We start from the raw sequence: 26401 nt of genomic DNA on the forward strand, positions 1-26401 counted from the left end.
CATCGCGCTGGGCCCCCACTTGTTTTTTTCAGTGTCATTTTGGCTCTGGGACCCGTTCTTGCTGTTGACGCTCATGGCAGCACATGTGGCAAGTGTCCCCTTGCCAAGCCCTGAAGGGTGTCCTGAGAGAGACCGTCCTGCAGCAGCAGGCACCCATTTCCTCAGTCTGAGGGAGACAGAGGGCCCTTGGTCACCCGTGAGTACAGGCAGGATCCGTGACCCGCTCTGAGAGACACACTGGTGGGACCCTCTCCCCTGAAGTCTGCCCTTGAAGACCCAACACTCTGCACAGTGCCCCCTTGGGGCACTGCAGGGCAGGCAGGGAATAGAGGAGCCATATTGGTGGGTTCACCTGAGCCCGGCTGCAGCCAGGGCAGGGCAGTTTTATTGAACACAGAACCTGCCATTGCAGAGCCAACCTCAGCATCCCACACTGTAAAGCACAAGGCAGGAATCTAGAAGGGGAGGGAGGGACCAGACAGTCTGTAGACACTATACTTGGTTAGCAAGGCAGAGTGAATCAGGGGAGAGACAAAGGGGGTGGTACAAGGGCCAGGGCAGCCTGAGTCACCCAGGGCCTAGAAGTAGTAGTTGGCAGCTTTGGGCACTGCCAGGTTCCAGGCTTGCTCAAAGGCCTCCACAACTTCCGACTTCAGGGGTCCCTCCTTCACGGCTGCCAGGTTCGTCTCCAGCTGCTGCAGGCTGGTTATGCCCAGGATGACTGCGTCCCCGTGGGCTCCCTGCAGGGAACAGCACACGTCAGCTCATGCAGCCACACTCATTTCCCAGCCCTGCTGCCTGCCCAGCTCTGGGTCCCTGGGCCAGAGAGGACTCAAGGGGCCTGGACAGTTCTGGCTTTGTCACTCCCTGCCTGTGTCCTTGTCTCTGGGGCCACCTGCTCACCCACACAGACCTTCATCCAGAGCCCGGTCCTGCCACCCAGCTGCTGAGCAAACATGGCTTAGCTAGTTACCCTCTCTGAGCCTGCGTGTCCTCCACTCTCAGTGTGGTCAAGGGAGTGAGAGATCACACACAGCCCTCAGCGTGCTCTAGTGAGCCTTGATGACACATGAGGGGGAATCACAGAGGTCATGGACACAGGAAGCAGAAGCTGAGGTTGTTAGGGTGATGAGATTTGGAAATGCTTTCAACATATTTCATAATATACATTGTCCATGAACTGCATATAGACCTCTGGTATGTATGGAATTCAAATCTTTTCTAAAGATTTATTATTTATTTGAAAGAGAGAGTCGCAGAGAGTCAGAGAGAGAGAACATTTCCACCTGCTGGTTCATTAGCCCACAGGCAGACACTGACCCACAGGCAGACACTGACTGGCTCACCCAGGACAGAGGCAGAGCCTGCCACTACAGCTGGGTCTCCATGTGGGTACATGGGCACATGTACTGGATCATCTGTTGTCCATTTCCCAGGAGGATCAGCAGGGAGCACGCTCAGAAGTGGAGCAGCCAAGACTCAAGACTGCTGATCATGGGGAGGCTCTAATTACAGTCCTTGGCTCAGCCCCCTGAACCCCTATGATGACTCCTCAAAATCTTTTTTCATCTTTCCATACTATTTTCAATCAACTTGAAAGGCCTAGCAACTGAAACTCATTAAGATCTTCCATTCAAATGGATCTCTGGAAACCAAATAAAGGTATTTTTTAACTCTGTTCTTCAACAGTGTGCTCCTTTAAAAAAAAAAAAGATTTTTTTTTTTGAAGGGCAGATTTACAGAGAATGGAGCAGAGACTGTAAGATTTTCCATCTGCTGGTTCACCTCCAAATGGGTTCAATGGTCATAGCTCATCCCAAGGTGGGAGCCTTGAGTTTCTCCCAGTCTCGTACACAGGGGCAGGGGCCCAAGTCTTGCCCCATCCTCTCCAATTTCCCCAGGTTATAAGGAGGGAGCGGGTTGGAAGTGGAGTGGCCAGAACCTGAGCCAAACAAACAAGGGCCCTTATGTGATACCAACAATGCAGGCAGAGTCTTACCTAACTATGCTACCTCATCCTTAGGACCCCGACATTTGCTTTTAGGATTGTTAACTTGAAAGACCAGGAGACAGACAAGACAAGTCAGGAAGAGAGAGGGCTCGCATTTGCTGTTTCACTGCCCGTAACAGCCAGAGCTGGGCAAGTGTGGAAGCCAAGATTTGGGAGAGGCATAAAAAAGATTCCCGTGTGGGTGGCAGGGGTCAACTGCTTCAAACATGTCAGAGCCTCCCGGGGTCTCCACCAGCAGGAGGCTGGAATCGGGGCCCTGATCCAGGAATGGAACCCAGTCCTTACACGGGACACATGGATGCCTTAACTGCAGACTGAGTGCTCCTTTACCAGCCACACTGGGAAGGAGTCACTCTGGGGAGTGACTCAGAGACAGAGGCCCAGCGCCCAGCACAGCAGAGAGACTGATGCGTTTGCATTGCAACCTCCATAATGCACTTGCCATTCCTCGTTAGTATTGCTGGTATAGCAAGTTATAATGACTAAGTAAAGATCAAGTTCATGTTTTTGAGTCCCTATTTAGCACTTAAGTTAGAACAGACCCATGAAAATAGATCTAAAAGAAAAAGTTTCATGAGAATTGTAGATAAATTCCCCTAAAACAGCAGAAGCCACATGACCGGGACCATGGGGTTACCTTCAGCTGGGAGTGGTGGTATACCCAGCGAATGGCAGCCGCGGTCAAGCTGGGGGCGCTGGAGCCATACGCAGCCTGCAGGGCCTTCTGCACCAGGGTGATGCCCTTGAAGTGTTCCTCCTTCCAGTAGCTGGGCAGAGAGGAAAAGAGGCACAGGGTCACACCCATGGGAAGATACCAGATGGTAAAGCAAATAGCCATCAAGGCAGCTGACCCACTCCACACCTGCTGAATGAAAGGCCCACCCCAGGCTGCTGGCTCCCTCTCCAGAGGCCCCGATGACATCTTTGGTCCTGAGAGTCACACATCCGCCCTCCTGTGACTGAGTGCAGCCAAATGAGCTGAGACAGGACAGAGCCAGGGTTCTTGCATCCCTAGCCACAATTCTCCTTCCTGCCCGCTAGGTGACTGCTCAGGACAGAGCTAGGACCTGGAAGACCACGTGATCCTGGGATGCCCATTTCTTACGGGAGCCCCAAGAAAGCAGAAGAACCAAAACTGTGGGTATTACGGTTGATACAGGCAGGAAGGAACCCACACTCAACAAGCAAGTAGACATATCCCACCACCAGACAAGGAAAACTCACATGTTCCTGAGGAATTCGGACCATCGATCCCCAAAGTAGCGGCTCTTGGGCTTCTTTTCATCTTTGTCCTCATACTGGTACTTGCCAGTCAGCAGTCCACCTACAGGAAGGCCGCCATGACAGCTCAGGTCCAGGACTCCCCCAGAGGCTGTCAGGTGGGAGGATCCCAGAAGCAAGGGAGAGAGCAGCCCCACTCCTTCCCAGACCCTGATGGGCATCCCTTGGGTAGTATAGGCAGATATGGGGTCAGGCCTGCCCTCTCACCCAGGGGACCTGTGCCCAGGCCACCACGTACCAGCCAAAGGGCTGTAAGCATAGAACCTCAATCCAAAGTGCCTGAGACAGGGGAACAGCTCCTTCTCTGCCTGCCGGGTGATGGCGCTGTACATTCCCTGTGGGGATAAATGCCAGCTGCAAGGACATCTCCAAGTACTACTAACTAAGGAATACCAAACCATGCCACAGTGATGGTCAGTCCTTGGGCTGGTTTTGACCTTGACCTCAAATGGGCCAGGAGGACAAGTCACTCTTCCCACAGCACGCTTCTTGAGGTTTACAGCAAGGTGTAAAAATTCATTATCATTGAGGACAAAGGGCATCTGTGTGCCACAGAGAGCTGTGCCCAGTGCCCAGCATGCACCCCAAGGAGAACACATTGTGGCTGACTAGAGGAGGAGGAGATGTGGGAGGGCCTGTGTACTGGGGCTCCTGGGAACCACAGGGAAAGGCTTCCTGGGTAACAGCCACGAGCCAGGGACTCAGCACTGTCCCAGGCTGACAGCAAAGCCAGCCAGGAGGGAGGAGCCAGTGCACAGCCAGCACAGAGGGAGGAGCTGCCTGGGTCAGGCTGAGGAGCTGGGATGTCTGCCAGATCTCAGCCAGTAGCCACTCAGAGGGTCTAAGATGGTTCAGAGTGCTAGGAGCCCTCTGTGGGGATGGAGACCCTAGTTAAGCAGAGCTGTGGAGCGCTGACCCTCACCTGGTACACAGTGGGCTGGATCCAGCCGTTCTTCTTGCAGAGCATGCAGATCTCAGCCACCTCCCAGGCAGCATAGTTGGAAAGGCCCAGCTCCACAAACTTGCCCTGTGGGGAGAGGCTGTGCTCAGCACTAGTGTAGAACAGGATGTCAGCAAGAGAAGCATGGGGGGGGGGCGGTTATGGGGTGGGTAGATGTGCACAGAGTCCCACTCAGGGGCTGCCCTGATAGTCTTGCCCACTACTGTCAGATTGAAGGGGGGAACAGTCTGTCCCTGGGGGCTGCCCTCACCTCCTTGTGTAGCTCATGGCAGGCACGCAGCGTCTCTTCTATGGGGTTGCTGCGGTCTGGCAAGTGCAGGTAGAAGATGTCCACCCGCGGACACTGCAGCCGCTTCAGTGAAGTCTCCAGCTGATGCCGCACACTCTCAGGCTTCAGTGTCTGCTCACCAATTGGGTTGGCCTTGGTGGCAATTTTCACTAGGAGGCAACAGACATGGAGGTCAGGTAAACCATCACACACTGCTCTGGGTCCAGTGCAACAGTGCGGAGACACAACTGACTTCCCATCCCAGCTCTGCCCTCACAGCTCTGGGACCTATATAATGTTCCCAGGCCTCTCTGAGCCTCATTCCTCCCACCAGCACCATGGCTGGGGAACTGGCTGCACCTGTCACGAGGTGCTGAGGTATGAGCACCTGCTGAGAGTTTAGGAAGCAGGACAGGGCACAAGATGCTTGGGGAACCCAGGGCACAGGGGACAAGGCCACACGGGGCCTCAGGAGCTTCCTTGGGGTCTGACTCCCAGAGTCCACAGGGAAGGCAAAGGCTGCTGCCTGGGAGGTAGAGGAAGCCTGCTTCTCCAGGCAGATGCCAGAGGCAGGAACACTGGGCATTGGAGACCATCCATCTTAGAAGAGATGAGGTTTGGTGACACTCACTGGGGACATTTCCATTCCTCCATCATCCTCCACCCTCTCTGGATCTAACCAAGACGACTGTGACCCAGTGACCCAGCCTCAAGGAGGGAGCAGAAGGATTTGATCAGAACACCAGCATTCAGGAATAGAACCAGCATCAACAATAGGGACCAGATGTGAGTTGTCCTGGGAGGCAGGCAGGGTGTGTAGAGGGAGGGTCCCCTGAGATGCAGGTGCCTCAGAGCAGTGGGATCAGGGGTAAGACTCTACCCAGCCATGCCTCTCCAGGGAAGGAGGTTAAGGTGCCAACACACAACACTGCCATTGCTGACACTGCTGAGTTCTCACTGTACCTGCCATTCCGGGCTAAAGCCACTCCCAGGGCTTATGGTCACCAAGTGGCTTTTTCACTTTTGAGCCCTCTATGTCATCTACCTCCTGTACTCTAGCCACTCCCACGTCCTCGCATCCTCCTGGTGGGGTCCCAAGTCTTCACCCTCAATCCTGTAAGTCACCCACAAATATCATTCTTGAGCTGTGGCACACCCCAGTCCTGCATGCAACCCCTCTTTCCTCGCACTCCGGCAGCCACCTTCTGCCCCCTTGGAGGACAGTGCTTCCTCTCTGAGCAGCCTTTTTCCTGCCTCCCTGGAAAGGCTCCCTGCTGGGCATGCCCAGTGCTGAGCTGGAGGATGAACTTGCATCCCTACATGGCCTCAAACAGATGCTGGCATGAGAGGCACCAGATGCTGCTCCCCATCTTCCATGCTGTGCTGGGCCACCACGACTCTCAAGCATCCATGGGACTGCCAAACCAATAAGGTACCATGAGCAAAGACAAAGCCTGTTTAGGTGGCAGTCTAAGCCAGAGAGGATTCAGATCTGTACTATGTACCTGATCTGGAGCTGTGCCAACACTACCAGGTGTGAAGGGTCCAGCAGGTCTGGCCTTTAGCACAACCTGCTGTGCCTGGAGCAAGGGGCAGCCCATTTCCCGGGTCCTACATTTTCATACTCAGAGTTCAGCTATGCTTTGTCAGGCTAAACCAGAGGGGTGGGTTCTAGGAATCCATTCCAGAGGGGTAAATACAAGCAGGCAGGCAGGCAGGACAAGGCACATCCAGGTGTCCAGGACACTGCTTCCCTGGGGGCTCGGGACTCCCAGAGCTGCAGCATGGGCCTGGAGTGGCCAGTGCAGGTAGTGGTAGGTGCAGGGCTGGGCCTGTCCTGTGGGGCGGAATCAGCAGTGCATGGCACAGGGGACTTCAGGGACCACAGTTACCTTTGCAGTCGCTGCGTCCTAGCCCGAGTCCAAGGCCGCCCAGGATGGTCTCCGACTGGCCGTCGGAATAGATGAAGGCGGTGTCTATCTCGTTGTAACCGTGATCCAGGAAGGCGCGCATCGAAGCAGCACTAGAGGCTTGGTCCATGCGGTGTCCAAACTCCATGGCACCCAGCACCGTGGTAATGGCCCGGCGTTGTGGCATCGGACAGGACATGGTGGCGGTGGCAGCGATGGAGGTTTTAGAAAACCAGTGTGCCTGTTAGTCTTTGTGCCCAGCACCCAAAGTGGGATCACCGCTGCTTTTAAAGATCCCCGACAGACTTTAGTAGGCGGTTGCCAGGGGCGGAGCAGAGTAACTTGATAGTGGACCTTGGGAAGGGGTGTGGACCCAGGCGATTAGCTGTGTTTGGGGACGTGGGCGTGGTCGGGAAATAGAGTGTGCCCAGGGACACTGAGGGCTGAAGACTTGATGAGCAAAGGAGATGGCAGACGGGACCTTGTAGGCGAAGGGACATAGGGAGGGGCGGGAGGGTGCTGGAGAGCAGAGGGGCCAAGAGACACAGGCCTGGCATGGTGGCGAGCAGCCATGTCGGGGGGCGGTCCTAAGCCAGGCTAGGCTCTGCTGAGGGGGAGGTGTTGCAAAAGGCGGAGGAGCAGCCATGCGTGGACCCGCCAGGGCACCGATACCGTCCGAATTGGCTCCGTGGCTGTGGCTTCCACAGATGACTGGAATGTTGTGGCCCATACGTTGCAGGACTGAGCTGGGTGTTGGGGTTGGCAGTCAGCCCAAGGTCAGTCCTTCCTGCCACAGCGCCACACCTCCTCCACTTCTGCTTGAACTCTGCCAGGTCCCTGTTGCCCTCACCCAACCCCCTACATCCTACCTGAGCCCATGCAGGACAGGGTGACCCTGAGTGTGTTGTGCTCACATCACCACGAGACCCTGAAATGCAGGCTGAGTTCTCTGTCCCGTTGCAGGGACAGCCTCACTGCTCCAAGGAAGAAGTGATAGACTCGTGTTGCCCACCCAAGGGACAACACCTTTCTTCTGTTCTTGAGCACCCACTCCTTGGTTTGCTTGAGCCACAGGGACACAGAGCTCCCATCTGCTGGTGCTCTCTGCAAATGGCCTCAACCCACAGGGCTTAGGCAGGCCAAGCCAGAGGCCAGGAGCTCCAGGTTGTTCTGCCACGTGGGTGGCAAGCACTGAAACCCTTGGGCCATCTTCTGCTACTTTCCCTGATGCGTTACCAGGGAGCCGCATCATGAAAGCGCACTGTGATCCAAAGCCTGTTACTCACACAGGAGATTCAGGCATTGCAAGCTGTAACTTCTCCACATGTGCCACACTGTCCTCCACGGCAAGAAAATTGTATTTCTTTCAATAACATGTATTTGAAAGACAGAGTTAGAGATGGAAAGAGAGGCATCTTTCAGCTGCTGGGTCAAGTCCCTAGTGACATCAAACACAACCAGGAGCCAGGAACTCCATCTCGGCCTCCCACGCAGTGGCAGGGACCCAAGGACTTTCCATGTTCTGCTGCTTTCCCCAGACACAGAAACACAGAGCTGGGTGGGAAAGTGGAGCCTCCAGGACTTGAACCTGTGCAACAGGTCACCCACTGTGCCATAATTCAGGCTCATGAACAAATTTTGTAAGCAAGGCAAAGTGGAAGAATTCCTTGAAAACCACACACTCCAGAGGTGACAGGAGAAAGTGCTTAGTCTGGTGGCTGATGTCTGCCTTCCTAGGGAGAAGTCTGGGTTCTAGGCGCGGGTCACTGTCTGCTCCTGCCCAGCGCACACCTGGAGAGGCAGCAGTAACGGCCCAGCAGCTCCTGCCGCACATGCTGGACACCTCCGTGATGACCCAGGTGTGGCGACGGTCCTGAGCCAGCCCTGGTCATTGGAGTGATTTGAAGAGTGAACTAGCAGGTGGGAGCTCCCTCTCTCTTCATGTCACTCTCTCTTGTTCTTGCTCTCTCCCTCCCTGTCTCTCTACAATCATTAAGAGAATATTTAATGAATGAGTAAGTAAAAGCCCACCTCTCAATTGTTCATTTCTGGGCATAGTAGAAATGTGATTTTGATTCAGAAGGAATGTTATACAATGGGAATATGGGATCGGAGACTTACAACGCAACCTTCAATGGAGCAACATCTCTGGCAAAGGAGCTCAAAGGGCACGCACTATCTGTAACAGGATGGCCAAGTTCAAAGGGTAGGGGAATATAAATACACACGATATCTAAGTGCCAACCACCTCGCCTGGATTGGTCATATCTGCATCATACTCTGGACCCCTGGAAACTCAATTCCAGAAGATGGCCAGTGCCTAACGCAGATGGGGACCCCAACTACTCGTGTGAGGCTACTCTGGGACTCAGGCTGCTGTTGGAGAAGACCCCACCTACACAGAAGTGACTCCTGTGTTGTTAGCACTGCTCAGCTGCAGCAAGTAGAACCCTGGGTCTGCTTCCATGTTGTCAGTCATCATTACCAAATGAGCCATGGACAGGGACAGGTCTCTGCTGGGATAAGGGGAGTTCCTTTGCAGGTGTCCAAGGTGCTTCTCCCAGCAGCCGCCTCTGGCTGTGAATGCCAACCCACCTCCTCTGGGTTTCCAGTCTCCCTGCGAGACTAGCCAGGAGGTGATGAAGCCACTTTGAGAGGGTGCACAGGAGGCTGGTGGGATGCCTCAATGTCGAAATCCCAACCTTACAAGCACTGGGGTCCATATGGACACCAGTTCATGTCATGACTGTTCCTCAGATATAGAGATTCCTGCTTGTGGCCTGGTAGAGAGGATGGCCCCAAACCTTGGGACGCTGCACCCTCACGGGAGACCTGGAAGAGGCTCCTGGCTCCTGGCTTTGGATCAGTTCAGCCACGAAGTCTGTGATTACTAGGGGTGTGAATCAGTGGACTGAAGACTTTCCCTCTGTCTTTGCAATAAAAATTAGTAAATACTTTTAAAAGAAACATTCAGGACCCAGCGAAGTGGCCGCGCGGCTGAAGTCCTCACCTTGAACGTGCCAGGATCCCATAAGGGCGCCGGTTCTCATCCCAGCAGCTCTACTTCCCATCCAGGGCCCTGCTTGTGGCCATGGAAAGCAGTCAAGGACAGCCCAAACCTTTGGGACCCTGCACCTGTGTGGGAGACCTGGAGGAGGCTCCTGGCTCCTGGCTTTAATTTGGTGCAGCACTGGCTGTTGCAGTCAATTGGTGAGTGAATCTTCGGACAGAGGATCTTTCTCTCTGTCTCTCCTGTATATCTGACACTGCAATAAAAATATATATAAGAAAAGAAAGACATTCAGCTATAGAAAAGAGAGACAGAGAGAGACCTTGCATATACTGGGTCACTCCCCAGATGGTGGCAATAACCAGCACTACACCAACTCAAAGCCAGAAGACAAGAGCTTCTCCCAGGTCCTCCTCAGCTGGGATTCCAGCACCTGGGGGAGCCTCTACCTTCCCATGCCATTAGCAAGGAGCTACATCAAAGGTGGAACAGCCAGGAGACAGACTGGCGGCCCAATGGGATGTCGGCATTGTAGGCAGCAGCTTTCAACCTGCTCTTGTACAACACCAGCCCCCATTTGCTGGTTTGATGTAAGTCAAAGGGCTTTAGGGTGTGCAGAGTTGTGCAACCACTGCAGTCAACTGGAGAGCATCCTTATCATCCCTAAAGGAACCCTGTACTCTGTAGCAGTCAATCTCCCGTCCTGTCCAGTCAATCATTAACTGACCATCTGTGTGCCATGGGCTTACTTTGCAGACAATTCATAGAAATGGAATCCTACAGTCTGAAAGACTTGCCTCACACATTTGGGGTTCCTTGAGGCCCCTGCACCCTGCAGATGTCCCATCCTGCATCCTCCTGTGGCTGCAGAGTGTCATCGCGTGTGACTCTGTGCTCCATGTGGTTTATCCATTGCTGACTTGGTTGACACTGGAGGCTGTTTCTATTTTCTTTTTTTTTTTATTTTCGTATTTTTTAAATTTCTTTTTATTATTACCATTTTATGATACAGTTCTATATAGGCTCCTGGGATTTCCCTTATCCCCTCTCCTATTCCCTTCCACATCACTGAATTCCCCTATATCATTACCATAGTACACTTCCCCATACACAGTCCTATGTCCATCATTGTGGCATGGACAATGGCAGAGAGTCCAGCCTTTAGGTATGATAGTTTCCATTACACAGTTACTATACATCCCCCTAAATGAAAAGCCACAAAGCAAATCATAGGTCTACAGTTCCATTTTACATCTTTTGGTTGGTATCCAGCTCTTTGTCTGCAGTCACTTGTGCTGTTCCCTCCAGTGAGTTCCAGGTCTGGGTCCTTGTGTTAGATTTCCACTATGGACTCTGTAGCCCCAGCTCCTGGCTCACTACTTTCCACCTCCTGTGATCCTGTGCTGAGGCTGCACCACTGTCTGTACTTTCCTCCCACTTCGGGTTGGAGTAGATCCCAGGATTAGGGCGACACCAGGTGTCCTGCATGGCTAGGTTTTGGTTGGTGGTGGTCTTGCCAGAACCTGTTGGCCGTTAGGTCTGAGGGACACACGGACCTATTTTGACCAGTGGGACCAGTGCAATGTATTTTCCTGTGAGTTTTTGCTGAGCTCAGAGCATGCACAATTCACTGTTGTCCCTGCAGTCTTAAATTCTTTACCACACGGTACACAGTTGGGCCTGATGTGCCACTACCAGAGTTCTTGATCTGCTGTTGGCCATCAGGTCTGAGGGTTACCTATCAGGGCCTGTCTTGGGTGGAACCTGTAGGATGCCGTGTTGTTGCAGTTCACTGAGTCAGAAATGAGTTCACTCCCAGCTCAGTGCATGCATAGTACTGTCCATAGCCTTTGCCTCCTTACACAAAATGGCGCCCAATACAGCTCTGGGAGGAGGACTGGGCTATGAAATCTACCCTGTTCCCACACTGCCCAGCTGGGACCTGTTGCTCTGTCTCTGCTCCTGGTCAAATCAGACACACCATCAGGACAGACAGTTCTTTGTCTGGGTTCATCTCCTGAGCTCTCGGTGAAAGCCCCTTTCCCCCTAGGTTGCTGCTGGAGTTCCGGCTGCTGGTGCAATTCAGATTGCCACTCACTGAATTCCGCTGGGGTATCAGTCACTGCAACAACACACCACTGTGTTGATTGCTTCCCTGTGTCTGTCAGTCTCCAGGTGCCCCTCTGCTATTGTTCTGTCCTCTCCTATTTTCTGGAATGTGCCCTCTCTGGTTCTCACTGGCTAATATTTCTCCATCTATTTAAATGTTTACTTACTCTATTCTGCCATCTTGATTCTCCTGTTCCCACTTTCTAGCTATCATGAGTGTCACTGCTCTGAAGATCCATGGACAAGCTTTGATGAGGACACAGGCTTCATTTCTCTGACCGTAGCACACACATGCAGTGCCTGGCTGGGCCCATGCCTCAGTGTTGGCTCTCTTGGGGGCTGCCAGCCTGCTCTCCATGTGGCTCTTCCAGTTTCCTTTCAAGCAGCAGGCAGTGAAGGTTACAAGTTTTCTAATACTTTCCCCTTCCCAGCCATCCTAGGATGTGTGGTTTGATTGGCTCTTATCTGCTGAGTCACTGTGATTTAGCGATTCCCCTCTGAGCAGTGCTGTGGAGTGATTTCCTGTGCTCTTTGCCATTCGTATATCTTGTTGGAGAAAGGTCTGTTCCTGTCCTCTGCCCAGTCCATTGTTCAGGTGTGTGTCTGTTTTGTCAAGTGATAAGAGCCCTTTCCATAACCTAGACATATGCTGCTTGGCTGATATGTGGTTGGTAAATATTTTTTTCCTATTCTATCCTGGTGGTTGAATGTGTCATCCTCTCATTACTTGATCTACAAAAGCCGGAAGAAGCTCCTGATGAAAGCACAAGGTTCATTTCCACTTGCATATTCATTGTCCAAAATTCAGAGACTCCAGTGACCTGAGTCTGTGGAAAGTGGAGGTTTGGGGAGCTCCTGCAGACAGCGAGTCCCCAGGTGATCGAGGAATCCGAGAGAAGAACTGGGCTGAACTCAAGGACCAGGACTGAGAAAGCCTAGCAATGACTACTGCCCTTGAAGACCCAGGCCTCCACTCAGCCCCACTCTGGGCACCCGTGGGCAGGTAGGGAACAAGTGCCAAGTAGCAGAGCAGACACATTGATGGGTTAACCCGTGCCCATCCACAGCCAGGGCAGGGCGTTTTATTGAATATAGGACCTGACAGTGCAGGGCCAGCCTCAGCACTCCACACTGTAAAGGCACAAGGCAGGAGTCCAGAGGAGCAGGCTGGGACCCAGATAATCTGCAGAGACCACACTTGGGCAACAGATGGCAGAGAGGTGGGCCCGGCACGATAGCGTAGTGGTTAAGGTCCTCCCCTTGATGCGCCAGGATCCCGTATAGCTAACCGCTTCTAATCCCGGTGGCCCCACATCCAATACAGCTCCCTGCTTGTGGCCTGGGAAAGCAGTCAAGGACGGCCCAAGACACTCCTGGCTCCTGGCTTCGGATTGGCTCAGCTCCAGCCATTTCGGCCATTTGGGGAGTGAATCATTGGACAGAAGATTTTCCTCTGTGTCTCTCCTCCTCTCTGTATATCTGCCTTTCCAATTAAAAAAAAAAAAAAGAAGAAGAAGGCAGAGAGGGTCAGGATGGAGAACAAAGGGGGTGACAGACGGGCCAGGCACCTTGAACCACCAGGGACCTAGAAATAGTGGTTGTCACTCTTAAGGAAAACTCACGTTCCAGGCTTGTTCAAAAGCCCCCATGATGAGGCAGTTGGGAAGCTGGGTGTGGCTTCTCCCCTTATCTTCCCCTTCCCCCAGATACACGGGGGAGAAAAAGCATGGAAATAATGGTCTCACCCACATTCCTGTAGGCCTTTGCACCCTAATCAATTATGTAAAAAACCAACAAAAATAAAAATAATTATATTTTTTTAAATGGCTCCACAATGGCCACCTCCAAACACAGCCCTCAGTGTGCCCTCGTGAGCCTTGATGACACATGAGGGGGAATCACAGAGGTCATGGACACAGGAAGCAGAAGCTGAGGTTATTAGGGTCACGAGATTCTAAAACGCTTTATATTTCATAATATTCATTGTCCATGAACATTTGTAGATTCCTGATATGTGTGGAATTCTAAGCCTGTGTAAAAATTTAGATTTTGTTTGTTTGTTTGTTTTTGGTATCACGTCATGTCCTTTTTGCCATGAAAATTTGTTTATTGTCTTCATAAGTAAAAATTTACATTTTTAAAATTTGGGGTCCAGCGCAGTGGCCTCATGGCTAAAACCCTGGCCTTGAACGCACCAGGATCTCATATAGATTCCGGTTCTAATCCCAGCAGCCCTACTTCCCTATCCAGCTCCCTGCTTGTGGCCTGAGAAAGCAGTCAAATACAGGCCAAAGCCTTGGGACACTGCACCCATGTGGGAGACCCGGAAGAAGCTCCTGGCTCCTGGCTTCAGATTGGCTCAGCTTCAGCCATTGCAGTCGCTTAGGGAGTGATCTTCCTTTCTGTCTCTCCTTTCTGTATATCTGACTTTGCATTAAAAATAAATAAATCTTTAAAAAAATTTTTTTTTTTTAATTTGAAAGGCAAAGTTACAGAGACAAAAATTGAGAGCAATTTTTCACATACTGTTTTGCACCACACCAACCAGTTACAGCCAGGACTAAACCAGGCCACAGGCAGAACCCGTCACTGCATCCGGTCTCCTGTGTGGACACTCTGGCACGTGCTGTGGACCATCTCCTGCTGGTTTTCCAGGCCGCTGATCAGAAGTGGAGCAGCCAAGACTCGAACTGCCGATCGTGGGGGAAGCTGTTATTGCAGTCCTTGGTTCAGCGCGCTGAGCCTCAATGGTGGCTCCTCAAAATTGTTTTTATTTCTTTAACTGCTTTTTAATCAGCTTTAAAGGTATAACAATGGGAAGCATGGTGACCTTCCATCCTGAGGCTACAAGAATGTATCTTTTAACCACTTTTCCAAAATGTGCTCTTTTTTTTTTTAATAAAAAGGAGATTTATGCATTTTCATCTGACAGGCCCATTACAGAGAGAGTTTCCGTTCAATGTCCATTCCCAAATGGCCACATCGGCAGCAGCTGAACAGATCTGAAACCAGAAGCTTCCACGTGGTGCAGGGGCCAGAGAACTTGCCCCAGCCTATGGAGCATTCCCAAGTTATAAGCATGGAGCTGGATTGGAAGTTTATCAGCCGGCACACGGACCACCGCACACGTGGAATGCCGACGTGCAGGTAGAGGCTTAGCCTACCATGTCACCATGTTGCCCCCTACCCAAGTTTGCTTTTATTATTATTACATGAGAAGTCAGGAGACGGAAGGTAAGAAAGAGGCAAAGAGGGCTCCCATTTGCTGCTTCACACCGCACAACAGCCAAGGCTGGACAGTGTGAGAGCCAGGATTGGGGGGACGCATTAAGACATCAAGGAAGTGAAGGAAGGGGAAATGTGGAAGGGAAAATATCTGAGCCTGTGGAACTGTGTCACGTCAAAGCACAAAAAACAATAAAGACATCCTATGTGGGAGGCAGGAGTCAACTGCTTCAACCATCTCAGAGCTTCCCGGGGTCTCCACCAGCAGGAGGCTGAAGTCAGGGCCCAGAGCAGGGAATGGAACCCAGTCCTCGCAGGGGACACAGGGTAACCTTCACCGGGAGACTGGGTGCTCCTTTAGCAGCCACACTGGGAAGGAGCCTCATACAGGGCTGACTCACTGCCATGGCCCTGGCGGACTGTGCAGAAACGGCTTCACCAGGGAGACCAGGGACGGGGACAGAGACAGAGACTCAGCTCCCAGCACAGGAGAGAGATGGAAGGGTGTGTGGTTATGGCTGTGCTAGCATTGCGACCCCCATAGCAGCCATATGCACTTGCCATTCCTCATCAGCATCACTGGGATAGCAGGTGCATAAGGCCTAAGTCATGAACAAACTCATGCTGGTGAGACCTTATTCCAGATCTCAGTACTTATATGAGAACCAAGAATACGAGAAACAGACCTATGAGAACTAGGAGAAAAGCTTCATGAGAAGAAAAAAACAAGTTCAAACATCCCTTTCCCACAAAGGAGCAGAAGCTACGTGTCCAGGATCCTGGGGTTACCTTCAGCTGGGAGTGGTGGTACGCAGCCTGCAGGACGTTCGGCATCAGGTCGATGCCCTTGAAGTGACACTCCTTCCAGTAGCTGGGTGGCTGGGAACAGGGGCATAGGGGCACGCCCAGGAGGATGACAAGAGGGACAGTGACAGCTGAAGAGCCAACCAGGCAGCCAACCCACTCCACACCTGCTGCACAGCGGGGCCTCCCAGGCTGCACAGCGGGGCCTCCCAGGCTGCAGGGCTCAGACTCCAGAGGTCCTCATGACATCTCTGGTCCTGACAGATGGGCACCTGCCCTCACATGACAACATGCAGCCAAGGGAGCTGAGACAGAGCAAACTGGGGCCCAGACTTCTTGAGCTGAAAGTAAATATTGAGGGAAGAACTAAGATTTGGAAGATATTGTGGCTATCGTGTGTCCATTCATTCTCACAATGGTCCGCCCCCAACCAAAAAAAAAAAAAAACCCCACTAAGACCATTGCAGTTGCTCTCTACAGCTGAAGGTGTAGGCTGTAAGGTACCACTTCCTCTGCCCTCCCCTCCATCACGCAGATAGACAACTCCCCAATCAGACACAGCACAATTTATATATTCCTGAGGAATTCGGGCCATTTAACCTCAATACAGTGGTCCTCAGGCTTTTTTTCACATGTGTCCTTGTATTTGTACCTGAAAGAAGGCAGTTCAACTGCAATAAGATGTCATCACACCCTGGGCCCAAGAGCCTCCCACAGGTCACCAGAGCACTCAAGTAAAGAGACTACAGATGCAAAGGGAGTAGTCGCAGTCCTTTAGGCCTTCTGGCTTCCAAAGCCCTGGCTGCACATCCTTCAGGCAGCTGCAGCAGAGATGGGGCCAAGCCTGCCATCTCATTCACGGGACCTGTGCCCAGAGCACCACCTACCGGCCAAAGGGCTGTAGGCATAGAACCTCAATCCAAAGTATCTGAAACAGGGGACCAATCCTTCTCCCACTACAGAGCAATGACCACCTGGGGGAGCCCTGGCGCTTCTCCCAGGGACTCAGCACTGTCCAAGGCTGACAGGCAAAGCCAGGGAGGATGGAGGAGCCAGTGCACAGCCAGCACAGAGGGAGGAGCTGCCTGGGTCAGGCTGAGGAGCTGGACATGTCCCAGACCTCATCCAGCATCCATTCAAAGGGTCAGAGAGAGCACAGCGCACTAGGGGCCCACTGTGGGGCACGGGGATCGAGGCCAAGCAAACTCATTTGGGCCCAGTGGGCTGGATCCACCTGTTCTTCTTACACAAAATGCAGATCTCGGCCACCTCCCAGGCAGCATAGTTGGAACACCCAGCTCCATGAACTTTCCCTACGGTTAGAGGCTGTGCTGAGGACCCAGTGTAGCACAAGAAGCTGGCAATGGGACCCACATGGAGACAAGAAAGCAGAACTAGCTTGTCCTGGTGCCTCTTTCGGCTCTCCCAACAGCACCAGGATAAGCAAGCGAGGCAAACCTACCTGTGGGGGGTATGCTGCCCTCACCTCCTGGCGCAGCTCATGGCACACAACCAGTGTCTCTTCTATGGGGATGCTGTGATAGGGCAAGTGCAAATAGAAGAGGTCCAGACGAGGACTCTGCAGCCGTTTCAGTGACGTCTCCAGCTGGTTCCGCACGCTCTCAGCTTCAGTGTCTGCCTGTCCGATGGGAGCGCGTTGGTGGCAATTTTCACTAGGAGACATCAGAGATGGAGGTCAGACTAACTTGTCACACACTGCCCTGCGTCCAGTGCAACAGTGGAGAGACACAGCAAACTGTCCTCCTCAGCTCTGCCCTCACAGCTCTGGGACCTGGAGAAGGTTCCCAGGTCTCTCTGAGCCTCAGTCCTTTCACCTGCACCATGGCTGAGGAACAGGCTGCACCTGTCACGAGGTGCTGAGGGATGAGCACCTGCTGAGAGTTTGGGAAGCAGGGCAGGGTAAAAGGTACTAAGGGAACCCAGGGCACAGGGGACAAGGACACATGGGAGCTCAGGAGCTTCCTTGGGGTCTGACTCCCAGAGTCCACAGGGAAGGCAGAGGCTGCTACCACCTGGCAAGTGGAGGAAGCTCGCTCCTCCAGGCAGATGCCAGGGGCATGAGCACTGGGCATGGGGACCTCTGACCTGGAAGAGAGGAGGTTTGGTGACACTCACTGGAGACATTTCCCGTCCTCCATCATCCTCCACCCTTTCTGGATCTAACCGAGAGGACTGTGGCCCAGTGACCCAGCCTCAAGGAGGGAGCAGAGGATTTGATTAGGACACCAGCAATTTCAGGTAAAGAATCAGCAGCAACAATAGGGACCAGATGTGAGTTGTCCTGGGAGGCAGGCAGGGTGTGTAGAGGGAGGGTCCCCTGAGATGCAGGTGCCTCAGAGCAGTGGGATTAGGGGTAAGACTCCACCCGGCCATGCCTCTCCAGGGAAGGAGGCTAAGGTGCCAACACACAACATTGACATTGCTGACACTGCTGAGTTCTCACTGCACCTGCCAGGCCGGGCTGAAGCTACTCCACTCCCATGGCTTATGATCTCCAAGTGGCTTTTTCACCTGCTCCTTCTGAGCCCCCTATGTCATCTACCTCCTGTGCTCCAGCCCCTCCCACAGCCTCTCATCCCAGTTGAGGGTGCTCATTCCTTCTCCCTCAACCCCTCAAGTCACCCTTAGCTCCCCCAGCCATGCCAGTCTCAAGCTGTGGCACTCCCCAGCCCAGCCCGCAGCCCCTCTTCCCTCTCACTCCCACCGCTACCTTCTACCCTCTGGAAGAACAGTGTTCCCTTCTCTGACCAGCCTTCTTCATGCCTCCCTGGGACAAGTTCCCTGCTGGGCATGCTCAGTGCTGAGCTGGAGGAGGGATTTGCAACCTGTAGCTTCAGACTGACACTGGCAGGAGAGGCACCAGACACTGCCCTCACCCCATGCTGTGCAGGGGCCACCATGGCTCCAAGATGTTCATGGCACTGCCGACCCAACAGTGTGTTTGGGAGCAAAGTTGAGCCCTGCAGAGGGGGCAGTGTGGGCCAGGGAGGAAGCAGATCTGTACTATGAATCAATTATGATGGTATTGTAGCAATCATGCCAGGGTGTGAAGGACACAGTGTGGTAAGCCTGGGGTTCAAGGTCACCTAGGGTGTCTAGAGGAGGGGCAGCCCTGTGCCAGGTTCCTGGGTATTCAGTGCCCAGAGCTGGGCAGAGTGGGAAAGGATAAATCAGAAGTGTGGCTCCTGGGCAACCTTTCCAGAGGGGAAAATGGAGGAAGGGAGGCAGGATAAGGCTCCGTCCAAGTGTCCAGGGTGATCCTCTCTGTCACATGGGGTGGGAACGGTCAATACAGGAGGTGGCAGGTGTAATGCTGGGTCCTGTCCTATGAGGCGGGGTCAGCTGTGCACAGCACAGGGGACTTCAGGGGCCACAGTCACCTTTGCAGTTGCTGCGGTCCGGCCTGAGCCCCAGGCCTCCCAGGATGGTCTCAGACCTCTCGTTGGTGTACTAGGATGCCGTGTGGATCTCATTGTGACTGCGATCCAGTAATGCCTGCATCAATGCAGCACGTGCAGGTTGGCCCATGCGGTGCCCAAACTCCAGAGTGCCCAGCGCAGCCGTGACTGCCCAGCATTGTGGCATCAGACAGGGCACAGTTGTGGCAGCAGCAGTGGAGGACTCCAAGAAGGAGGGCTAGGCTGCTGATTGCCCTTGCAGGCCAAATCCAAAGTCTGAGCCATTGTGCTCTTTTGAGAAAGTCAAAGAGTGTGCCTAGCAGGGTTTCAGGCCTTGGCAGGGGGTGAACTGAGGAGACGGGGGTGGGGCTGGGAAGACTGGTATGCTGAGCCACTCAGAGCATCATTTGGGAGAACAGGTGTGGACACAGTGATCTGTAGGGCATCTGGACAGGGGCGTGGCTGGGAGATAAAGTCTTGGCCAGGTGCAGGTCACAGTTTGACAAGCAAAGGGGAGGGCAGACGGGCTTGGTGAGGAGTGGGGTGTGATATGGAGAGCAGCATGGCATGATCCAGATGTTGATTGAAATCCCAAGAATAAGCTGGGTGTCAGGGTCGGCAAATCTCCCTCCACTTCTGCCCGAACTCTAAAGTCTCTTTCACCCCCGGAGTCACATGCAGGGGGAGGGTGGCCCTGAGGGCAGTGTGACCACAATGTTGCCTGCCGGGCTCCTCAAAGCTTGTGAACCCAATCCCTGTGCCAGGATATCCTCACATGCACCGAGAAAGAAGCGTGAGCCTCGTGTTGTACACCCAAGGAACAATACCGTTCTTTTGTTCTTGAGCATTCACGCGTTTGTCTGCCTGCCTGAGTCAGAGAGAGAGGTAGCCACGGAGAGTCAGACAGTTTATTTCCAAAATAATCAGAACACGCTACTTTGGGGTTGACATTGAGGTGCAGTGGGTTTAGCCGCAAACTGCAATGTCAGACCCCAAAATAGCACTGGTTTGAGGCACAGGTGCTCTGCCTCCAATCAGCTTCCTGCAATGAGCATCAGATAGCAGTAGAAGATGGACCATGAGCTGGGCCCCAGATACCAATGTGGGCCCTCTAGCCAGGAGCTCTGGGCTCCTGGCTTTGGCCTGACCCACCCTAGCCACTGCAGCAATTTGGAAAGTGGACCAGTGGATTAAAGATATCTCTCTCTCTCTCTCTCTCTCTCTCACTCTCTCTCTGTATGTGTATGTGTTTCTTTTCTATCTCGCCATCTCTTTCAAATCAGGTAATCTTTTTCTTTAAAACTGCTATTTAAAGCTCCAATCCCAGCTTTTACATGTGGCATTTATGAGTGTGGGGTGTTGTCTTGGCCCATATTACTGCACTAATAGTTTTGTTTTTAATACATATATTAATTTTTTATTTAAAAGACAGAGAAATGAAGAGACAGAGATACAGAGGCCAATGTCCTATTTGCTAAATAACTCCCCATGTGTCCACACTTGGCAGGACACGAGGTAACACACCATGACCTGGGGCAGGGGACTCAGTCCAGCTACTGGGGTGGTCCCCTGCTGCCTCCCAGGGTGTGCAGTAGCAGGGAGCTGGAACTGGAGCACAGCCAGGAGCCCAGGCACTCCAAGTTGGGATATAGGTGTCCCAAGAGGCCCCTTAATGGCTTTGCCAAGCACCTGCCCCTTCAAGTACTACTTCTGTCTAGAATGTGGATGAAATACTCTAGGGGAATTAGAAATGACCCAGTGAGAAGACAATGGGGCATGGCATTCCTGGCACCATTGGGCAATGGACAATGCCACTTAGCCCAGCCCAGGTCTCCCACATGGGCAAGTGTCTTGACCTGACCCACAATGCCCTCCAGTTTCCCACCTCTAAACTACCCTGTCTCAGCTCCCTTATTAACCTGCAAGTGTAGTGGCCCAATTTCTGGAAGTCCCTGGAAGTCCTTCCTCACCTGTACACATGCCCTTGGTGGCCTCCACTCCAATACATACCCAGATCCCCATTCCCAAGCAATCTGGAGCACCCCCAGATTATGCATCAGCACTCTGTGTGCCTGGAGACTGTGGCAGGATGTCCCAGCCTGGTGTCTCCTGTCTTACAGAGTTCCTCATATCTCTTTAAAAAATACAACTAGGGCACATTGGCACAGTTAATACAAAGTTGGCATTAACCAGGTCCAGAATACCAACTATTGACTGCTTTTCTTCCAACAGTGTGACACTAGCCTAGGTACAATGCAACCGAAGCAGTTACTTACAGGTGGGGAAAGGATCTTGTTTCTGCTAGACATCTCAAGCCTTTTTGGCCTCTTTGACAGGCATTCAAAAACACAACACAGATGTCTTCTGAAGGCTCCAACCAGGCTGTCATACCTCTGTGTGGATCTGGGCAAGCCATCCACTACTCCATCTTTCCACTGAGGAGGACCATTTCTTGCGGATGAGTCCAAAGACCCGAGCCTGGCGAACCGGACCCTGTTGGACCCCCTCTCCTGCCTCCAAGGCTCAAGGACCCAGCAACCGCTGCACAGATGGGCCCAAGGACACAGACCAGGCAACCAGGCAACCTGACTTGCAGACCAGCACCCACCACACAGGTGGGCCCAAAGATCCAGGCGATGTGACCGGGTCCCCCCAGGCCCCACACCCATGGGACTCACAGACCAGGCACCCATCACACAGGTGGGCCCATGGACCCTGCACCAGGCAATCCTGGCCCTGCCAGTGTCCCCCTGCCTCCACTCCCAGGGCCCATGGCTCCTGACCTACCATCTCCAGGCTGGCATGGCTCACCTTGTCTCAGCATTAACCAGCAGGTGCTTCAGCTTGGCACAGTCCAACCTGCCCCCAGTTCCAGTTCCTGCTGGTTGATGCTATAGCCTATATCCCAGCCCTGCCAGCCCCCTGTCCCAATCTCAATGTGAACTAGTTGGTTGTAACCCAGCTCAGCATCCTCCCACAACCTGTCCTGGTCCTCAGATCTGCCAGTGGGTTTCATGAACTGGCCCAGCCTGACCTGCCCCCTAGACCTGACCCACATATATGCTGCCCAGTGCTGTAGCCTGACCTGGTTTGGGCTGCTCCTTGCCTTGGTTTTTGCACTCACCTGTAGGGACTGTGTCCTGAAAAACTAATTCCCCAAGCTCCTCTATCAGGTACCTCCCCATGGCACATTTGCATACACAGTTGGGTCCTTGGCCCGTGTTGACTTTGTCCACCTCTTGTTCTGGCAGGAACAGTGTCCCTGCCCAATCAACCCATACCCAATCCTTACTGTTCTTACTGTTGGGTGTGGCAGCCCAGTCACACCTGGTCCACATCTTAACACAACCCTCATGTGGATTAGCGGGAAATGAGACCAAACCCAACCTATTCTATACCTACCCTTATTCTCTCAAGTACCAGTGGGTGCTGGGGTCTAGCCCAGCCTGGCGCTCCCCAGACTCAGTCACCACCTGTGCCAAGGGAGACTACAGTCATGTCCAGTCCAGCCTGCAACCCTCATTTCAGCGCTTGTACTCACCAGCAGGAATCCCAACCCAGCTGGGGTATCCCCTTTACTCCCTAACCAGGCTGTTTCCAAGCCACAGATCTTGTGCATGCAACAGATTGTTATTCTGCATGGGTGAGCTCACATATTTCCCCATTGATTCTGCCTCCAGACCTAATCCACTCATGTGCTGGCTAATGTCACGGACCAGCCTTACATTACCCATTCCCTGTTCTGATTCTCACTGTTATGTTCCATGATTTAGTTCTTCAAGTACAGTGGCTTTGTCCATGAAAAATCCTCAAAAGTCGTTATTTACCTTGACATGAACCCTCAGGTCCCTGCTTGCCCCCACCTGTGCCATTACCCAGACCAAATGTAAGTCCACCAAATTCCCAGAGCATGCCACCGGCCCAGTACCACCCCTCTCCGAGGGAGTCACCCGCCCAGCTATCTGCACTTATTGTAGTTGGTACACAACTCTTTGCTTGCAGCCAATTGTGCCGCTCCCTGCAGCAAGATCCAGGTCTGGGTTCTTATGTACAGTTAAAACTGTAAAATTTTCACTTGATATTAGGGACTGGGAGTAAGCAAACTGGAGGTCCAGACTTGTTCCCTTGTTTCTCTTCTGTTCCCTTCAAGTTGGGAAATGGATTTTGTCCTGAAAGATTCTCCATCAGGAAGTACAGTTGGTCTCCAGACCTTGTAAAAGGAACAACTAACCTTGCTGTGTAATAAAGCCTAGCCACCATATAGAAGACCAAATAGTGCAGCCAAAATTAGAGTCAACAGCGACAGGATTTATAGCTGGATTTACTTTACTGTGTACAGAGTGGGCTGGGCAGGCCTTCCCTTTCAAGCAAACTGAGTGAGAGAGAGAGAGACGGACATTTTTTCCTTATTGAATACTTTTTTTTTCTGATCTGAAAGGCAGATTTATATCTAAAGAGAGCTCTTCCATCTACTGGTTTACTCCTCAAATGGCCACAGTAGCCAGAGCTGGGTTGGTCCAGAGTCAGGAGCCTGGAGCTTCTTCCAGGTCTCCCATGGAGTACAGGGACCCCAACACTTGGGCCATCCTCAACTGCTTTTCCAACAAATTGGTAGGGAGCTGAAGGAGAAGTGGTGCAGCTAGGACTCAAACACCACCTATATGGATTCCAGCACCACAGAGGGAGGCTTAACCTACTATGTCACAGGGCCAGGCTTGAACAGTAATTTTATTGGTAGTTTCTAATTACATAGAAATGGCTGGTGCTGTGGCATAGTAGGCTAAGCTTCTGTCTAAGATGCCTGCATCCCAATGGGTGCTGTTTGGAATTCCTGCTCAACTTCTCATCCAACTCCCTTCCAATGCCCAGGAAAACAGTAGAAAATGGCCCAAATTTTCAGCTCATGCACCAATGTGGGAAACTCAGACAAAGCACATAACGGGTTACTACATTTGACCGTACCTGATGGGCACTGATTAACTCACAGGGAAACACACAGTGTCAGAATATGCCTATGACCACAGAATCAGCTCACCCCAATATTAAAGCAGATCTTCAACAATTACATGTGGGACTCAGTAGCCCCTTGGCTGACATGGCTGCTCTGTGGTCAGCTTCAACAGAGACAGAGGGAAAAGGAGCCAGCAGGACAGCAAGAGGCCAGCTAACCCTGACTTTGCACAAGGATCTGCCATCAGGAGAACTACAAGGCCAGTCACCTCCAATGGCTCATGTTCCTGATACAGAAAGCCAGGGCCCTGGGCAGGCAGCTGTCATGGCAGAAGCCGGCCTCCAAAGGGCTGTGTCTGCTCTGCCAAGAGACAGGTCCCCGGACATGGAACTGCCCTGGGTGGTCAAAGGATTCCTGGGTCGGAGGTTCACACCCTGTAGAGCCCAAGCTTGAAAAGGTCCTTCACTCTGTCCAGCTTCCAAAGTAATCATTGCATTGAAGGAATGGTCTAGGGTCCGTGTGACACTGCAAGGGAAACTGCATATTTCCATTGAGAGAAACGCACTCCTCCTAACTCAGCCAGACAATGAGAGTTGGGTGGGGTGGGTGGTAACGGAGGGAGGAAGATCGAGGAGGGTTTCCTTAAGGACTTTCACACCTCCTTTGTAATGTCTTCTCTAGCACCTCAAGGGATAGGTAGGGCTGGGTTTCTCACATGCCTGGCCAGACCTTAAGGCCCTCCACAGCCACTCCCCTTCCCTCCCTCTCCACTTCCTGGAAGCCCTTTCGCTTTTTGTGCCCACTCCCTCTACAGTGAAGGTCTCAGGCCACAATGCCTAGATTTGTCACACCCAGGTTAAAGTCTGGACCTCAGAGGCTCCTGCATACCTAAATCCATACCTAAATCCACAGATGGGGACCCCACCTACTCATGTGAGGCCACTCTGGGACTCAGGCTGCTGTTGGAGAAGACCCCACCTACACAGAAGTAACTGCTGTGTTGTTAGCACTGCTCAGCTGCAGCAAGTAGAACCCTGGGTCTGCTTCCATGTTGTCAGTCATCATTACCAAATGAGCCATGGACAGGGACAGGTCTCTGCTGGGATAAGGGGAGTTCCTTTCCAGGTGTCCAAGGTGCTTCTCCCAGCAGCTGCCTCTGGGGTGTGAATGCCAACCCACCTCTGGGATCCCAGTCTCCCTGCGAGACTAGCCAGGAGGTGGTGAAGCCACTTTGAGAGGGTGCACAGGAGGCTGGTGGGATGCCTCAATGGTTGAATCTTCATGTTACAAACACCGGGATCCTTTATGGGTGCCTGTTCATGTCACAACTGCTCCATTTTTCTTTCAGCACTCTGTTTGTGGCCTGGGAAAGCAGTCAAGGACAGCCCAAAGCGTTGGACCCTGCACCCATGTGGGAGACCCAGAAAGAGGCTTTGGATCCTGGCTCAGCTCTGGGGTTTGTGGCCTCTGGGGGAGTGAATCAGTGGATGGAAGTTTCTCTCTCTCTCTTCTTTCTGTATACCTGCCATTCAAAAAATAATAAATAAATAAACAAAATCTTAAAAGGAAGAAAGAAAAAGAAAACTCAGTTATAGAGAGAAGGAGAGACACGGAGAGAGACCTTGCATACACTGGGTCACTCCCCAGATGGTGGCAATAATCAGCACTACACCAACTCAAAGCCAGAAGACAAGAGCTTCTCCCAGGTCCTCCTCAGCTGGGATTCCAGCACCTGGGGGAACCTCTACCTTCCCATGCCATTAGCAAGGAGCTACATCAAAGGTGGAACAGCCAGGAGACAGACTGGCGGCCCAATGGGATGTCGGCATTGTAGGCAGCAGCTTTCAACCTGCTCTTCTACAACACCAGCCCCCATTTGCTGGTTTGATGTAAGTCAAAGGGCTTTAGGGTGTGCAGAGTTGTGCAACCACTGCAGTCAACTGGAGAGCATTCTCTTTTTAAAAAATTTATTGTTGATGATGTTTACATAGCCAAGAAGGATGCATGGAGACCACCAACCAAAGTGAGAAGGACTGAGGAACAGGGGAAAATGCACGAGCCCATTGTTTCCAATTTTCTTTTTCTTCTTCCTGTATCTGGGAGAATGGGGAGAGAAAGAGAGAAGCCGCATCCAGCATCCTAACCATGTCAGTACCTGGGGATGGGGACTGGCCCCCTGATGTCATCCCATGGTCCCCAATGTTGCAATGGCCAGAACTAAGCTGATCCAAAGCCAGGAGCAGGAGACTCCTCTGGGTCTCCCATGTGGGTGCAGGGTCCCAAGGCCTTGGGCCATCCTCGACTGCCTTTCCAGGCCACAAGCAGGGAGCTGGATGGGAAATGGGGCCACCAGGATTAGAACAGGCACCCATATGGGATCCCAGGCGCTTTCAAGCAGAGGACTTTAGCCACGCTGGGATTTAGTTGTTTGAATAGCTCTGAAATGCTGTTG

At 52.6% G+C, this 26401-nt stretch overlaps 1 protein-coding gene across 1 annotated transcript; it reads right to left on the minus strand.

Annotated features, from left to right (window-relative positions):
• Nucleotides 1-352: 352 nt before the first annotated feature.
• Nucleotides 353-6704, minus strand: LOC121161551 (aflatoxin B1 aldehyde reductase member 4-like). Its single transcript, XM_040988000.1, has 7 exons — nt 6414-6704; nt 4504-4691; nt 4215-4319; nt 3531-3627; nt 3236-3335; nt 2649-2778; nt 353-740 (listed from the first exon to the last, which is right to left on the minus strand). The coding sequence occupies exons 1-7, from the start codon at nt 6628-6630 to the stop codon at nt 579-581; spliced, it is 999 nt and encodes a 332-aa protein (XP_040843934.1). The 5' UTR covers nt 6631-6704; the 3' UTR covers nt 353-578.
• Between the last annotated feature and the right edge of the window lie 19697 nt (nt 6705-26401).

This window comes from Ochotona curzoniae, unplaced genomic scaffold, assembly GCF_017591425.1.
Source record: "Ochotona curzoniae isolate NIBS_2020 unplaced genomic scaffold, NIBS_Ocur_1.0 contig_4792, whole genome shotgun sequence".
Lineage (NCBI taxonomy): Eukaryota > Metazoa > Chordata > Mammalia > Lagomorpha > Ochotonidae > Ochotona > Ochotona curzoniae.